Raw genomic sequence first — 18,607 nt, 5'->3', positions numbered from 1 at the left:
TTTGCCATCGTAATTTATTATGTGTACTGGTACCAAATCAGATCGAAAAGTATTCAGCGACGTGACCGTGTATACCATACCGTACGTGTACATGCCGGCCTGCAGTTCATTGTATTTGTAGTACGGCCCGGTAGGTCGCGGTCGCGTTTTTACCAAAATGAAAAAAGCACATGGATATTCCATTTTCTAGAATCAACTTCAAGGCAGCATTTGTTGGATACCTACATGTCCATTGATAATTAATGACTGTGATAGTTGTGACATTCAACGTCCAGCAAGCGATGTCTACGTCTAGTACGCTAGTGTGCAAGCTCGAGGTCAGGTGATCAGTGCACTACGCCTGGCATAACGTACCGCACCCGGTCTAACGCCCATAAGTTTACGTTCTTTCTGCGTTGTCTGTCTTGCCGTACTTACTGAAAAATGAAGTTTCATTCGTGTCGACAAGTAAACTATGTAGTTGTTTAACATTTTTACATGTGTATTGTTTCAGATACGTGCTGTTCCCAGTGAAATGAAACTGGTTCTGCCTTCGACGCATTTCTTGCAGAGAGAGTGAGGAGTACTCCCGTCAGTTATTATATGTGATCGCTGCATAATGTATCCAGGGTGGCCCTAGTTATACGACAATGACACGTAAAAATGTATTATATAAAATAAAATAAAAATGTGAGATTTACGGTGTTTTTTTTGTATTTATAACAGCATTTCTGGCAAAGTGGTTTGTTCGAAAGTGTATGGTACTATTACTAGTACAACGTTACATTAGGGGTAGACCATTCGATATCCTGGGGGGGGGGCTTGGAAGATTGGTGGAGAGTCATTATTTTTTTCCCCACCTGCTTGCCTGAGAATTATTTTTTTTCTCCTTCGCCTATGCTGGCAACTTTTTTTTTCTTTGCTTCTTTGAGATATCCAGATTTTTTTTTTACGTCAACGTTGAACACCTACATTTGTTGCCACAATTTTCTGTTTGGTTTTCACACAGGGTGATACAGAGAGTAAAAAGATGCTGTTCTATCACACACAGATATTATTTAGAAAACTACATATTTCACACATGTTTGATTTTCAATTAAATAAACATCATTGACAGTTTTTATGCCATGGTATGATGACACACTGAAAATACAAATCGGAAACTTGATTGGTGAGCTCAGACATTTAGATAGACCGGTCAGTTTCTCCAGCTTGGGGGGATGGGGGGTGTCAGTGTTAATTATTTTCCATTGGGCCAACAAAAAGTCACTGACCCCATGAATAAAGTTTCATAGCATCTGACTGTAAGCTGTAGAGGAAGAGCTTTAAGACTGGGATATGTGTACCTCTTGTGTGAGTGTGTGTGAATGGGGGGGGGGGGGTTCTAGGGGGTCTCCCCTGAGAAGCCCTGGAGGATTTTTACTTCTAAAGGCAATGTTTAGGCCATTCACAGACACTTGCAGACAATAATTAAGTTCTTTTATAAACTATCCAATAGTAATAGTATGAAGATTACCGTTACAAAACAGTCAAGTTCACTTTTGCCCCAAAGTGCAAGATAAGTGAAGCACTGATTGTGAAACAGCCAAAAAATTACATGTAACTAGTGTGGTAGCTAGGTAATACATGTATTATATGTATAATTGTATGTATAGTTATGTTTGAACCCTTACATGAAGTAATATTTAAACCATTTATGAAAGAAACAGAGACAAGAACAAATATATATATGTACCACAGGCTAACGAAACTGACTGGTCCCTGACATGTGTTTGAAACTGTTCGTCATAATTTGACAAGTGTCCTGGTTGGAGAGGTACGAGCAGGTTGAACAGTATACTCAAACCTGTGCATCATTTCCCAATCAAGATATTTTTTTTTTCTAGCAGCAGTGGTCCATCTTTTTTTTTTCCATCACCCACTCATATCCGGATTTTTTTTTCAAGCAAATCCACTTGGCATCTTTTTTTTCCCCGAAATCTTCCAAGCCCCCCCCCCCCCCGGATATCAAATGGTCCACCCCTTATAGGAATATGACGAGGCGTGCGTCGCCATCTTGAAATTAAGACAGTTTTGACTACTCTTTGACGCTGCCGTATAGTCATTATTCATGGAGCACTTAGTGGTGGCAAGATATAACGTAAATTATCATGAATCAAAATGTATAAATGTTGATTTTTTTCATTGAATACATGGTGTTCTTCTGTGAAAAAACCATCGGAAAATAGCGTTCGTCGAAAGCTCTGACTAAGTAGTTTGACCTGTCTCCTGCATTCGAACATAAATAATTTCACAACTGGACGTTTTTGATATTATTTAAGCAGTTTGGGATGATGCTTTATAGCTTTACAACAAATGTGGAATTTTTCTTGAGAAATTATTTACATATACACTCAAAATTCATTGAAAAATGGGAAATACTCGCTTGTACTAAGTTGTAGTGCAGCGGGGTCACGCTCTATTGTTCTAGGGGTCAAACCATATCACGTGGCAGGTATCGTCGTCCCCCCCCCCCCCCCCCTGGGCGGTGGAGTCCTGGTTGGACATTGGACATCGTCAAAACAGTTACTGACGTTAATTACATTATTATTTTTGCATGGAAAATGTCTCATCCTGCTTATCACGAGCAAGCAAATGCATTGATGTTTTTTCATGGGCTATTGATTTCCCAATCAAATTTATATCAAATAATTGTGATACCTTCTGTCTAGTTTCATATCAATTTGATGGCATTCATGGACTAAATATAAATAGTAAGGAATCCTGATTCTTTGACCTTTGTTTTTATAATATCCTCAAAGTTTTCAGTTTATTATGATGACAGACAGACTGCAACCTTTTTAGTATACTTGAAAATGGTCGAAAACTTTGAAAAAACAATGTTTTAATTCAGCTTACGGTGATAATCCCAGTCTTGCTAATATTTCTGTCTTCACAGCAAACAAGGCATCATTCTTGCTGACTCCTAATTTGACAGAGGTTTTGTCGTTTTCGTTGTCCAGGAAGATAAATCCATCATGTATCAGCATTTCTCCATTGCTTCTTGCACCATAGAAAATACAGAGTTCTTGACCAATATTGAAGTCTTTCAATGCAACACAGTGTAGAGAATTGCTGGCTAGGTCAAAACCTGTGGTGATCTGTACAATAGAAACATGAAACTGTCAGCTACAGCTATAGTATAAATTACAAATTATCAAGGTACATAAAAAACTGATTGTTAGAATGGTTATCTGATCCAAGCCAGGGTAATAATTGTAAAGCGCTTTGAGCATGGCGTGGGAAAGCGCTATATAAGGACCCAACATTTATCATTATTATTATCACTGACACTTTATGAATTATATTTTGAAGTGTCATGAATTATGAGAATTTTCTCTATGTTGCTATCTAAACTCCAGCGTATATTAAATTGGGTGGAAAAAACCATCCTCTGCTGTCCAATCTGAACTTTATCATCTAAAGTTAGACAGACATTGGGATAGCCATCTCTCAACAACAATTTCACCCAAGTATCATAGCCTATAAATGTTATTATGGCACTGATAACCCCCCCCCCCCTACTTAAATGCTTTACCCCTCTTTCATCAGTTCATCCCCCGCCCCATCTACTTAAATCCCCTACACTTCTTTCGTCAGTCCATCTCCCCTCCCCATCTACTTATAAATCCTTTATCCCTCTTTGTAAGTCCATAACTATGACATCCATCTCAGCAAACCAAATGAAGACTTCATCGCTCGACATAGAAATAACTGCAGTTTCCTTGAGAAACTAATTTCCATTTGAATATATACGTACCCATATTCTAATACATTTAGGTAATAAATGTCCCAGTTCCCAAACCACTTAGCGAGAGATCAAAAACTTGCCCAACTTGGGGGTCTTATATCTCCCAATACTCCATTTAAAAATACCGCCAATAGCATTGTAGCACAACTGTACAGTTTTAAAAAATGTTTAATCCATATGCTAGTCCATGCTAACAATAGGTGTTCATTTGCTGAGACTATCCAGTTGCCTATCCAACCATATTGTTATCTTTGCGATATACATGATCATTTGGCTGTTGTAATGGGTGTGGTCATGTTGTTAGATATATTTGCATACAATTTTGAAGTTTTTGTTCACTTGTGTACGAATTCCTAATATTAGCTTTGCAATATATGTGATCATTTGGCTATTGCTATGGGCGTGGTCTTGTTGCTAGGCACATTTGCATACATTTTTTGAATGTTTATTTATTTGTCTTTCTATTCCTGTTATCTTTGCAATATACATGATTATTTGCCTGTTGCTATGGGCGTGGTCTTGTTGCTAGGCAAATTTACATCCATTTTTTGAATGTTTATTCAATTGTCTAGTAATCCCTATTGTCATCTTTGTGATATACATGACAGTTTGGCTGTTGCTATGGGCGTGGTCAAGGTTGCTAGGGACATTTGCATACATTTTTTGAATGTTTGCTCACTTGCCTACAGATGATGTTATTTGACCAAAATATACTGCCATTTGGTTGTTGCTAAGGATGTCGTCATGGTTGCTAGGACCAATTGTGTCAAAATATTTTGAAGAAAATCTGCAGAATAACACTTCTAGAAACATCTCACCAAGTATCAGTCACATAACACAAATGCACTCCAAATCTGAGCATTTATGCTGCTTATTATCATTTACTTTGTAATAGATAAAACATTACATGATCAAAAATATACACCACCTGTTTCATTTTCTCCTTGCATGTAATTTAGGTGTAACTAAAAATAATGTGCTAAGACCAACCCTAGAGAGAAATGGTATGTGCCAAGGCATTTCCCATGATATCTTATCTGTTACTATCTGTAAACATAGGACGTTATTGTCCACACACTACCTCTCAAATAAACGTTGACTATTTCCCAAGTAGATTTGCTGTGTGGCTCTGCTGTGTGGTTACCCATCTCGTAAAGAATTTAGACCCATCTGAAACGCTAATGGCTGTAAAGTTTTAAATGGACAATACGGACAATGGTCAATCTTTTGAGCTATGGATTTATATGATTCAGGGTTACAGATAGTCAACGAAGTATCTTTTTTAGCACTGTGATATGATATTTGGCAAAGCCTCGATAACTGGCGAATTTGATTGTTTTATCTCCACACCGTCACACAGACTCCCTCTAGTCAGGCAATGTATGTGTTCATAGTTTTTTTTCGTGAGATTTTATAGGATCAACTTTGAAGTGGTCAGTTTCTTTGTACAGTTGTGATGATTTGCTTGCAATGTCTGGGTTTTCCAGACAAGTTTGACAAAACGAAGTACAACTTTTGTCGTCATACTGCAATTATGACTAAAACTGTTTTCCAATGTTCTTGTCACATATTTCTGTCAAATTTCTGATCCTTCGTGAAATCCAAGTGAAGTCGCCATTCAAATTTTTCGTTTCGTCGATGCCTCAAAAATAACCGTTACAAATATAATAGAATTGTCAATTGACTGAAACCAAGCATGTCAACTTTATATTTATTATTATAAATTGGGTATTGTTCAACTGAAAGTGGTGTACGTCTGAATATATAGATTCATAGGCAAGATTTAATGTTTCACATTAGCGGGACCAGGGACCACTAATTCTTTCAGCAGGACCACTGGATTTTTTAAGGCACTGGTCCGGGGACCACCAGTTCACAAAATGATTTGTTCACCCCTGGGTTTATTCCACGCAGTGCCTATTTAAACTATAAAGTTGCATACATATTACACTCATTTACATGTATGGTAGACTGTCGACAGTTGCTTGTGCCTTTTTTTTCTACGTTTTATCGAAACTTAAGTCAACGCCGTGCTCCGATCCAGCGCAATACTACTATAATCACATAGGAAGGACCGAGAGACTGTTCTCGCTCTTGCCATCTCCCTTTCTATTACTTATTCATGATGTGACGTAATTTAATGGGGCGTTACTCTATCGTATGATTTGCATACAGTTCAATGTAAGGTCACTCAACATTCAACACACGTAACAATATGTAAACTGCAGCGCAAATTTGACCTCGTAAATGCATTTTGATGGTCCTAATCAAGTACTTTTTCCTTTCCTATCTTCCTTTGTTAAAACTTGAAACCGCTTGTTTTTTTAACATTCGTAAATGATGTCGTTGACAACCTCGATGCCCGATACATTGTCATGCTCACTAGTCTATGGTGCCGCGTACAGTCTACTAGTACGAGTAATAGAAGTACTAGCTAGCTGTGAGTCAAAGGAGCTTAAATGGTTCCGACTCATGGACTGTAATTTTTGTGTATTATAAATTTTATTGCTTATTTAGTGTGTAAATAAATAATTATGACGCCTTCACTTGTTTGACACTCGCTTATTTCAAGTTTCATGATTTTGCCGATGTAGTAAGTTACCTCCTATCCTTGCTATTATTACATGTAAAAACTACCGGTGACATATGAACGTATGATGGGCTCTCAGAATACGATTCATGTGGCCGACTTGTTCTTTCATAAAGGCCCGGCTTTTAATCCCAGGTTCTCACATTAGTGGCTACTCCACCCCACAAACATCGCCTTATCTACTATCAGTAAATCAAATGCCTAACATATACATATCAATTTCAAGTTTTACTGTCAAAATATACCAAAAACAAGGTGAAGCAGTATCGTTATTTTCAATTTTCCACTGCACAAGATCGGGAGTGTTCGTGGCCATAGCTAGGTTACCGGTTGTGGAGGCAACTAGATTAGTGTCAGTGGCCTGAAAGGGGCACTGTGGACGGCATGCAACATCTATTTTTAGTGACATTTTCAATGGAATGGTTTTGACTCTCAACATGGAAGTATAAGTGCATTATACTTCCATGCTCTCACAACAAGACCATGAAAATGTAACGCAAATGGGTTATATTCCGAACTCCGTAACTAAGATTACCGTCCGAAGAGGAAAATGACGTTCTATCGAATCATTGCAATGTTATACTATTGTCTTGTTTAGCAGCTGTTACAGCGGTAGCAAGAGAGTGCTATGGAAGTCAATTGTACCAACTCCGACCGACACGCCACTCAAGCAACAGATGTTTTGGACACCCTTTTTTACCTTCCCTCCACTGCAGCTAGCATATTATATAGTAATAAAATTCATGTATAAAATGTGGGATAGTGAGGCATAGATAATATTCAAATGTGCAAATGGTAGACGTTCTACCTGAAACAAAAACAGAAATGTTTAAACCTCATAAAAGGTGCCTCCATATTTACCATGGCACGGAGATCGTGCTCCGATCCGACACGTCTTCAACTATAGTGCCTCCTCAGAGTATGGAGTCTATATACCTAAAGCTATTGCACCCCGTTATTTCAGATTCTGATTGAGGAGTCAATTTACGTAATCTTTATCACGATGCTATATGATATGACAGTTTGTTGTGTCTTTTCCTCCTTGATGTTTTCTTTTTATGTGATTTTTGTTGTTGATGTTGGGGGTTGAAACTTTGGGTTGGCCGGATAATGAAAAACAGAAAAAAAGAATAGGGTGACCCTAATAAATTGAAGTACATCAGACAACAATTTAGCATTTCATGATCATCTGATTTGTTAAATTTTACAGTTGAAGAAAGATCAATACAGGCGATCACCAGTAAAAATACCCAATACCATACCGAACTTCAGGCTCCTTTACTTAGTTGAAGTTTTTGCTACACTGTGAACATTTTATTGTTACATATTCAAACAATGCAAATCTTGTTGTTGTATTCAGAATTGAAACCATTTTCAAAAGAAATTTGATACAAACAATTACTGTATGATACAAAATCGAGACAATATAAACTCGTAGTTTATATACTTCCAGGTGGTTTGTATTTTACAAATACTGTGTTGAAAATTAGAACAAAGCTCATAAATGGATAATCGTAGGGCAACTGTTCTTCTTTCGACATATGGCACACTTCCTACTTTATTGGCCATGGAAAATATCATTAAAATTTTTTAATAGCCAACACCACGATCGTACGAACAGAGGCTACAGATGTGACACTGATAGAAGTTCTATCTATCATTGTCAACACTTCATAGTAATGGATCGCGTACATCGAGGGTGCATGGATGGTTGTGTATAGAAATGGATGTGAAATGATGGTACAACGTTGTAACATGTTATAAACTGTGCAGTCAAAGTTTAGAACAGTCAGTCTGAACTTGCAGTCAGGATAAGTTATCAATTATCGTCACCGAAGATCAGGGAGAGGCGGTCGAGGCGTTTTTCGCCCATTCTGATTGGGATTGGTCGTTGTGCAAGACACAGAGAATATCTGTACTCGATGTGCTCATAACTTGGTTTCAAGCAAAGAAGACGGCTAGAATTGACGTCAATGACAAATTTACTTTTTGTAATCGTGTACATGTATATGGTGCACTATCATGATTTTCAGCTATCATGTTTATTTTTGAGATAAATGTAAGCATCATTAGGATTAGTTCGTTTGTGTGTACTACATGTTTATTGACAGCTGCGTAACGTTATCAACGGCAAAGTCGGTGTAGCTTTTCTGACGTCTGACCAAAAGTAATTTCGAGAAATGTACCTAAGATTTCCATTCTTATTGAAAACAAATGCGGTAATTACATACGTCATATATTCATAATGACTTGGTCACAGTACGGTAGATGTCAATGGTCGGAACACATGCAAAACTGCAGTTTAGCAGGAGCTGTCGCTAGGTTGTTACCACTTGCCTATTGTTTAGCAAAAATGACCACAAAGGGCCTTCGCCGTTTATATACAGGATTATATAAGCACTATCAACAGGGATACTACTATACTAGGACAATGGTGTTGCAGACGTTGCTAGCTGTATCGAGAACAATCGGAGCAATCGGGCTTCACATAGGCTATGGACTTGCCACTTCCTGTCGGCACACTAACGAAAACATCTTTCCCAGAGACAAAGGCATCGAAAATTCTTCTCTGAAAGTCTTTCAAGTGTGAGTATCCAAGTTTCTCCAATGCCTCTCGATATGTTGACTCGCTTGGTGACTCCGGCGACGCCATGTTCATATTGATTGACAAGCTTTGTGAACTATGACCTAAATGTCAAATAGTCTACAATAAAAATATCCTTACTGTTATCGTGTGAGGGCGCGGCAAAGAACAACAGTCGTTCAGGCCTTCGATATCAGTATGCGATTATAGTAGTGTTTCGCCGGATCGGGCGCGGAGATTTAGATAAAACGTAGCTAGTAATTTGTGAATACATACGGCTCCATTCATATGGTTACACATATCCCACAGTGGTACCAGTGCTGTGCTCATTTGTAAACTATCTACTGATGGAATCTGATTTTGTCTTGTCATCACCGTTGAAACAGCCCATCTGGAAATAAGAACATGAAAAAAAATTGAACAGAAATGGCACACATGAATAAATTGCATATTAAATGTCTGGTCTTCTTTGTGTAACAGGGAAAGAGAGTGTCTAAATCTAACCTATGTGTTTGTCACCTAGATGCATAATAGTCATATAGTCATAATCTATGTGTTTGTTCAATGTCAATATGACTTTGTTTGGTCATGATGATGTCATAAGATGAATTCCTGGCACTCTCTTGATAGTCCAGTCATTTTATGCAAAACCAGATTTAAACTGAATGCCTTCCGTAAGGGTAATATTGAGTTTTTTGTTTCTTCGCATAATAATTGCTGGAATGCAACAATCTTTGTTATAGTAGGCTATTAGTACATGACATACCCCTGAATTGACAAAAAGGTGTGCCAAACTACAGAAATCTGAAATGACTTTGTGATATCAATTTATGTACGTAGTGGAACAGGTGTAATAGCTTTTGAAATGACATTATTCAAATTTACAGAGATACACATACAAACATACATACATTTACCCATGCATACACAACAAATGTATGGATTAATTATTGGTATCATTTGAACATAATGAATTTTAGCTCTATCTCTGTGATCTATGAAGTCCCAGTAAAAGTTAGTTGTCCAAAAAGTTGTTCAAATGTTCGCTACCTATTCTCAGTACAGGAAAGCTTGACTCGACTTAACTCCGCCTTCGTGATCTCCTACATACCCACGATACATACACTAGTTTCCACTGCAAATAATAAACACAATTCAAACGTCGTAACATAGCTAGTACGCAGAAAGTTTACATACTTTTACGTTGGCAATACCCTTTATGTAACACTCGGTTCAAGAATTTCGCAACACACACCACAATAAGGTGAATTTCCATGGCTCTCAGGTTCGTTTGGTTTCTCAAAATATAAAACTCAGATCTCGACAGAAACTTATTGATATATATTTCGATATATGTACCTTTTATACAAGCAACCCAAATACTTTGAATGGTTTAGAACAAAGCCAATCAATGTTGGAAAAATGGGGGAAAATTGACCCAATTAAACCACTGAGTAGTGCTGAGTACACTGCCCAACATTGCAACACAGTAACAACATTTACTTATCTCATTTGCATTGTTGTGATTGTTGTGATAATGTGTTAGTATGAATAAATGCACACGTTCTGGCTGCAAACTCGCCCTTAGTATCGAAAGATATATATTTTAAAAAAGAGAGAAGATTTTAATTTTGAGATGGTATGGATTTATCTTGGCGAATTCTCCAGCAAGAATTTTTGGTAGAAAGCTGGTGATTTCACCTAGAAGTTGAAGCTGACCTGGTTTAAAATGATGTCCTCATGCATGCTTTCAGAAACAGAAATATGAGCGAGTATCGCAAAAAGTGAAAATAAGATTTTCAAACTTTGAAATAGTGAAGAGATGGTATTAATTTATGTAGGCAAAATCTCCAGCATCATTGCCTGCAGATGCCAACCACGCATGTAATAATGAGAAGCTTTTACAGAAAGTTGTAGCATAGATCTCACGGTAGGCGTTTTTAAGGCCAAGAAAAAAAATTGTTTTCTGGTGAGTTTGCATCACTAAATACCCTGCCTCAATCTTCTTTTTTCTCATGTTTGTCGAGCCAATGCAGACTGCAGATCCAAGGGAAAACAAAAATAACTCTCCCTACATTAATTGCTAATTCAGGGAAGACAACTGCAGAAGTAATCATGAACAATTTTTAAAAAATTCACGTCGTCACACCACTTTAGGCAATGTTTCCTGACTTTCTTTAGAGTGGCCACCGTGTCTAATTAACAAAAAATGCCAATATCTTATTAAAATTGAAAGCTACATCACTAATAATTTCAGGACAGATGCACTTAGGTATCGCAAATGTATGTACCAAATTATATTGAATTTGAAGCTTGTACTCTTGAGATATAGCCTAATTACCGAAAACAATTAATTACGCAAACTGCTCAATAATATTCATGGGATGTTAACCAAAAGCTAATCAGTTCTTGCCATTACCCTACGGGGAACATGTCTACCAAATTTCATTCGAATTGATGCAGCCATTTTTTTAGAAATTGGTGACACACACACACACAGACATTTCACCCCTTAATACATCTCACAAGGAAAAAATGGTAAAAATGGTAAAACTTAAAAAGTAAAATTATTTATTACTTGCAACACTCATGCCCACATTACAGATTTGTCACAATAAATCTGTTTTAGTAATGAATATATTAACATGACATTGATGTTTATAGTTATACTTTATTTCCAGATCCTTTTCTATTGTTAACCTTTTTTATTCTTTTGATTGGGCGGATTTATTTTGTAATTTCAGAATATTTAGCAAACTTTAAATTTAAATCCATGTATTTATTCCACTGGTTTTTGTTTTTATATATCCTTCAAGGCATGTATCATTCCTCTTGAATGCCAGTCATAACGGCCCGTGACCATAACGGCCCGTGACCATAACGGCCTTGTTTTGTTCCAAAACGGGACTTTATGACCACAGGTCGTGTTGACTATGGGCCGTTTTGACTACGGGCCGTTTTGACTACGTGATTTCCCAAAACGGGCCGTTTTGACCACGGGCCGTTATGGTCACGGGCCGTTATGACTGGCTTCCGTCAAGAGCATACCTAGTATACATTGGTATTTCCAATTTCCAAATGCGTTCTGTCAAAGTAGTCGTCAGTTGACATGTATTCACTTCCAAGCAAGCTGGGGTGCTTTGTGCAGGCTTCAACGTATGCTTTGATTTAGCTGCACTCTATGAATTGTCAACTGTCCAGATTGAATTATCGATTGCCAAAAATGATATAACGTTCGTACAATTTGACTCATTAGTTGGCATCATCGTCTTATCACTTGACGTTCCTGACTTGTCATTTGACGGACCTGACTTATCACTTGACGTTCCTGACTTGTCACTTGATGTACCTGACTTATCACTTGATGAGATTGACTTTTGGCGTGGATTAAGCTCCATAGTAGGTCGACGTCAACATGTGCATTAGTAGGAGTACATTAGACTGTGGTTAGTACCCTGCATTAACCTTGTTTCCTACCCCAATACGAATTAGCACTTATGATTTAATGTGCATTTCTCCTGTTTCTATTTCGATCGTGCATAATGAACCAAAAAACACAACACTCTAAAAAATATACACACTATACTTGGCCATCACAATAATAACCTTTACCGATGCAACAAAATTTTTGAAGGCCAGTAAGCATGTAAATGTAACTGGGTTCCCTGACCAATTTAGGAGTTACCCCGGGTGTGGCTCATGATAAAAGTGAAATCGAAAACTGTGTTTGAACTGATATAAAGAAGGCAAGTCAGATTCATGATAATATTTTTTTTGAACAATAATGCGTAGTCCGATTGTTTGTCTTGCTTTCAAACAGACTACAGAGAGTTGATTGCTTTTATTTTGATACATAGCATGTATCATTGTTGGAATCAACATAAAAAGATGCAGCGCTGCAGCGCTGTACTGATGTTGCAATTCAGTGTTGCCATTGTTGTGTCTACCTGGAAAATTACTGTATCATGGCAGTCACAGGTTCATATAGAACACAACACAGTACAGTCAAAACATAAAAACAAAAAATAAATAAATAAAACAAAAATAAGACATGCCTAGTCATAGTTCATTACAGCATGTTCAAATTCTATTTTACAACTAATACAAGACAAATATAGTCGTAGACGATACACCATGCCACATGTACAGTAAGTCTTCAGTATGCACAGGACGGGTAGTTTTTTGAAAGACAATGAAACTGCTTCGTGTCACTGTGTGGATGGTAATGAACCCAATCAAGAGAAAGTGAAATAAAGTGAGTACATAGTTTTCAAGGTGGCTGGTTATCAGACAAAACTAACAAGCGACCTATCGGTCAGAATAGCTCCGCTGTTTTTTTTTTTTAATTTAATTTTTTATTTTGGTGACATGTAGAAGTGGTTCAGGTCTTCAGCTCTTCACTATGCAGTTTTGTTTTAGCGATGCAATAAAGTGGTTAGTGGTTTCATATGATGTCTCACTATAAAACACATTTTACACAGAAGTTGGTAATGTATTGTACTTTTATACCATAGTCACCATTTTATAACAAAAATCTACTGTTATGAAAAATTGCACAAAATCTCAGAAAAAAATGACTGGGAAATGCACACAAGAAAAAGAGGATTTTGAGGTTGGCTATAAATAATTCCAGTGTCTTACAGCTGTAACCCTGGAAAATTTTAATGATGAATGAAATAAACTAGGGATCTAAAATAATTTTGAGGCAATTTGAATTTGAATTTTCTAACAAATTTACAAAGTCAACAACATTCAACTTGTACTAGTTGTGGTAGATATATATACGGAAGAAATATATTAATCGCCATCTTAGTTTCCGTACGGCGACAATCTCAAGTACCCGGAAGAGAGTCATTCTCAGCCATACGCTACAGTGGTAACACTCGTTCATGTTCGGTTACCTTTCACAAAGAAAACACAACGAAATGGTTGAAATGATCTTTTTTTTATTTCTTTTCATCACAACAACAAAATCTGTGTGATCAAAAGTGTTGTAAACTAAACCAGAAAGAATTATCGGACTGGCTAAACTTCCCGATGAACTGGAGTAAGGTCGCACTACTTCCAAGTAAGCCTCGATAGTACTATAGTACGTGAGAAAATCGTCTCAAACTAGCGATACAACTTTCAAAATATAACTTGACATGTCTTCATTTGTTAGAGTTGTACAATTCAAGACGGGTTTTCACTCGAAAACAACAATTCTGTGAATAATGACACTCTGAACGCAGCGATTTCTCGGACAATGTTACCACTGTAACGTATGGCTGACAACGACTTGCTTCCGGGTTAGTCCCTCGTGCATACGGGTGGATTGTCGGCGATTAATACACACATCGTCTGATATTTTAATTCACAGTGTTTCTTGTGACCCGCGCCTGTCAGCAGACTCTGCCATTTTTTTCATCATTCCATTGTATTTAAACCTTGTACTTGACATTTCGCAATATTTATAATTCTCAACAAAATAGCTCAACATGCCTCACTTCGCTCGTACTCAAAGCAGCCCCGCGCGTAGTCCTGCTTGCATACGGAGGAATTCGGGACTCGATTCTGACAATTGTCCCTCCCCTCCGGTGTTTAGAGTCAAGTCAGTAATACAGACTCGTGCACCCGACGACTACCCCGCGCGGTATGATCACTGACACTGATGACATGATGAGAGAGAACCTTTTCGGATTTACATGTAAAACGGGGAAAGATACGCAAAACATAATGCAAAGTCTGAAGCCAAATTAAAGTTGTAATTATTTTAATTATTTTTACTTGCCAAATATTTGCATTTTGGAAAGGCAAGACACGTTCATGTCGTTTAACTTTACATGTGAACTGTCGGCCATAACTTCAACCGCATGCCTGGCATGCCCTTCCTTACGCAAGTTGTCTGAATTCTGGTTCACTGTCATTCCAAATTGCACGACAATATAGAATTAACCACAAGTTACATGTTATCTGAAAACATCACACTTTTATAGTGGGTCTGAAGTGTGATTTTAGTGAGTACCAAGAACGTCCTGTGTTGATACTCAAGATACTTGCTGTGGAAAATCGCTCGGTCGAATGAGGTCACCTTCAGCTTCTGGTCGAATCAGGATAGAGTATGCAAATGAGGATGTTGCGGACTGGCTGATTATGTAGAAGGGTGCAGAATTGGATTTGAAGTTTACAACCCTGTTTCGAACAAACGCTTGTCATTTGGGCGCCCAATGCGTAGAATTATGACTATAGCACATATTACATTGCTTGTTTGACGTCAATAGTGTCTTTTGAAAAGTGGCAGTTTACTTAAAGTCTCGTCGACTGATTTCCAATATGGTGTCGGTCATTATGCTCATTAACATATTCATTTTTTTTTCAAATTACAAAAAAAAAATCATAAAAAATAAAAATGAGGATGTGCTGACTTGAAATTAACAAATCTGAGTAAGCTACCCCCTGCGCATCAACACGCCAGATATCAAAGCAATCTAATAAGAGGTTTTCAAGGAGTTGATGAAAATGACATTTTATGAAAAAAAATCATAAAAAATTGGAAATGGCACAGATCAACTTGGCATGAACAAATCTGAATAGCCTCCTCCCAGGGAACATGCACACCAAATACCTAAGAATACTGACTGTCACTTCCGGAGAAAATAATGAAAATATAAAAGTTTGATGGACACCTATGATTCACTCTACTCTCTATACCTCAATACCCACCTATACCTAAAGCTACGCTTTCAGCTTTCGCTGACAGCGGAGCTAAAAAGCCCAAAGTGTAAAATAAGAAATTAATTCATAATTATCTAGAAAATATTTGACGATTACGTGGCAAAACAAGACTAGCAATGTTATCACTAGCGAAAGTGTTCTAGGTGAATTTAACCCTTGACCTATTTTCATACGGACGTCGTAGGAAACAAGGTCGATGTGACATCTCATGCATGATCAACAACGTGTATATGAGAGTACAACTAAATGTTGTCTAAACTTCAGTGGAAGAGAAATTCTGACACAGACTATTTTCAAATTCTCAAAACATCCTGAAGATAAGAAGCAAAATGTGACACTGACGAACAAGCTAGTCAGTACCATACAGGAGGCACACCCACACCACCATGTGCATCTGGTTGACTGCGATTGATTGTGATCACGTAATATTTAGCACTAACTTTATGCTGTTGTTTCCAAATATTATTGAACTGCAATCTTTCTAAACAAGTCATGGAAATTCATTGCCAGAAACCTGATGATTTTATTACTGAAAGATGTTACGATCAAAATTCCCTTACTTTCAGTTAAATTTTCTGATGGGAAGCAACACATTTAGTGGGAAATCAACAATCTTTTCAGTAAACTTTGCAACACTGTATAATCAAATAGTTGTACCTGTCAATGTACTGCTGCATATAGTGTACAAGTACTACTAATAAACACTTCGTGGAATGATACTTTTTTTGGACACAGTGTATTACATTATGTTACATGAATTTGCTGAACGGCCGGTGAGGGATATTGGGGGCTACTCCCTTATTTGAGTATACATACATTTATGTGCCGCCCTTTTGGGTTCGTTTTGTAGCCCTTTGGGTCTAAAATGGGGTCAGGGTTTTTTCGAACTAAAGATTTCGAAATGGGTCCACTTTGCATTATATTCGATTATGTTTGGTCTAAAATGTGGCCGCTTGTCAGTCCTTTGCCAATCGTAATTGTCATTAATTGCCCCAAAATGTTGCCTCCTAAGGAAAATGTAATTTCGTCTAAACTTTATGCTTTTAAAAACCTGTAAATTAACGGTCTAAAATGGGATATTGATTTTTGGTCAAAGTGGGTCTAAAATTTGGCCTAGGGCCTAGGGTTTCCAGCACTGACGACACACCCCTATCAGAGATGGCCACTGGTTCCGCCGCGGGAGAAATATAGGTAAAAGTCAAACTAGTCCAAAACATGTGAAGTCACATTAAATTACACTGGCATATAGAAATAAATAATTTACATTCGAACACACTCTAGTGGATTCCTGAGGATTTTTCACACTGATCTATGTTTTGTCACTGCACATCTTATACATATACGGATACATTTTATTAACAGTAGGACCAAAAGGCACAATTCCCCTCAATTCTCTCTCACACAAAGCTTTATCATTATATAATATTTAATTTGAATATTACCCACCCTACCTGGGGTAGTTTTTCATGCTGAGTTCAAACAAGCGACCTATCGGTCAGAATAGCTCCGCTGTTTTTTTTTTAAATTTTATTTTTTATTTTGGTGACATGTAGAAGTGGTTCAGTTCTTCAGCTCTTTACTATGCAGTTTTGTTTTAGCGATGCAATAAAGTGGTTAGTGGTTTCATATATATGATGTCTCACTATAAAACACATTTTACACAGAAGTTGGTAATGTATTGTACTTTTATACCATAGTCACCATTTTATAACAAAAATCTACTGTTATGAAAAATTGCACAAAATCTCAGAAAAAAAATGACTGGGAAATGCACACAAGAAAAAGAAAAAAAAAGAGGATTTTGAGGTTGGCTATAAATAATTCCAGTGTCTTACAGCTTTAACTCTGGAAAATTTTAATGATGAATGAAATAAACTATAGGGATCTAAAATAATTTTGAGGCAATTTGAATTTCAATTTTCTAACAAATTTACCAAGTCAACAACATTCAACTTGTACTAGTTGTAGTAGATATATATATAGGGAAGAAATATATTAATCGCCATCTTAGTTTCCGTACGGCGACAATCCCCAAGTACCCGAAAGAGAGTCATTCTCAGCCATTATGGCTGAGAATGACTCTCAGCCATTATGGCTGAGAATGACTCTCGCTTTCGGGTACTTGGCACTGGAGTAAAAAAGTCACTATCCCACAGGACTAGTAAAATTGATAACGTAGTAGTCCTGCAAAAAATTTGGTGGTCCTATCTTTAAGTGCTTTCACTTGTTCACTTAGGCTCTTCATCTCTTAGTTTTTGCTCTACTTCTAATTCACTTTTCCAAACCCCATATTTATTTCAAACCGTGTGTTGTAATTGAACTGTCTATTTCTTTGTAGTTGTTTGTGCATCATCAACTCCTTACTGTAATTTTATTCTCTTTTTTATGTTTTGGAGCTTCTTCTCTTTTTTTGTTGCTTTCTGTGAGTAGTTTGTCTTAATTGGGGGGGGGGGGAGGAGTAATAAGATGTTATGTGGTCTTATTTCTAGCTTAAATACTACATAACATTTCTGGTACACATTGATCTAACTATTGCATTTTTAAAAGACAAAAAATTACCTTCCCATAGAGCAAGTCTTTATAGTGTTGTTCTTAGTGCATATTAGAAATTGTATTTACAACATAAAAATAAATAAATTTGAAGGTTACCAGCAGTTACAGCAAAATTTTGTTACTAATTACATGTACAAGTCACTTCGTCTATTTTCGTGTCTATGTACTTCCGGGTTGACATAAACGTTAAATGTGATACAGTCGGCCCTATAATTACTAAGAAATGACAAAACCGTTCGCAAAATAAAGTTCAGGATTTTAATTTTTCAAACTGAATATCAATATCCACTACACATTCAATAACTGGTTTCGCGTATTTAGAAATGTGCCCCAAAACATGAACATGCGTACGGAACACGGAACACGGAATCGTGTCACTGCATGGATGTATTAGTGA

The 18,607-nt window shown here is 37.2% G+C and overlaps 1 protein-coding gene across 3 annotated transcripts in view; it reads right to left on the bottom strand.

Moving 5' to 3' along the window:
- LOC144453776 (actin-histidine N-methyltransferase-like) overlaps positions 1–18,607 on the bottom strand; it is a 123,553-nt gene that overhangs the window by 42,680 nt on the left and 62,266 nt on the right. For all 3 annotated transcript variants that reach the window (XM_078145125.1, XM_078145126.1, XM_078145128.1), the window contains exons 10-11: positions 9,220–9,334; positions 2,878–3,119 (exon numbers count right to left, since the gene is read on the bottom strand). In XM_078145125.1, coding sequence (XP_078001251.1) covers positions 2,878–3,119; positions 9,220–9,334 — 357 coding nt within the window. The remainder of the gene's footprint in view (positions 1–2,877; positions 3,120–9,219; positions 9,335–18,607) is intronic.

This window comes from Glandiceps talaboti, chromosome 2 (assembly GCF_964340395.1).
Source record: "Glandiceps talaboti chromosome 2, keGlaTala1.1, whole genome shotgun sequence".
Classification (NCBI taxonomy): Eukaryota; Metazoa; Hemichordata; class Enteropneusta; family Spengelidae; genus Glandiceps; species Glandiceps talaboti.
This window is presented reverse-complemented; position numbering and strand designations above follow the sequence as displayed.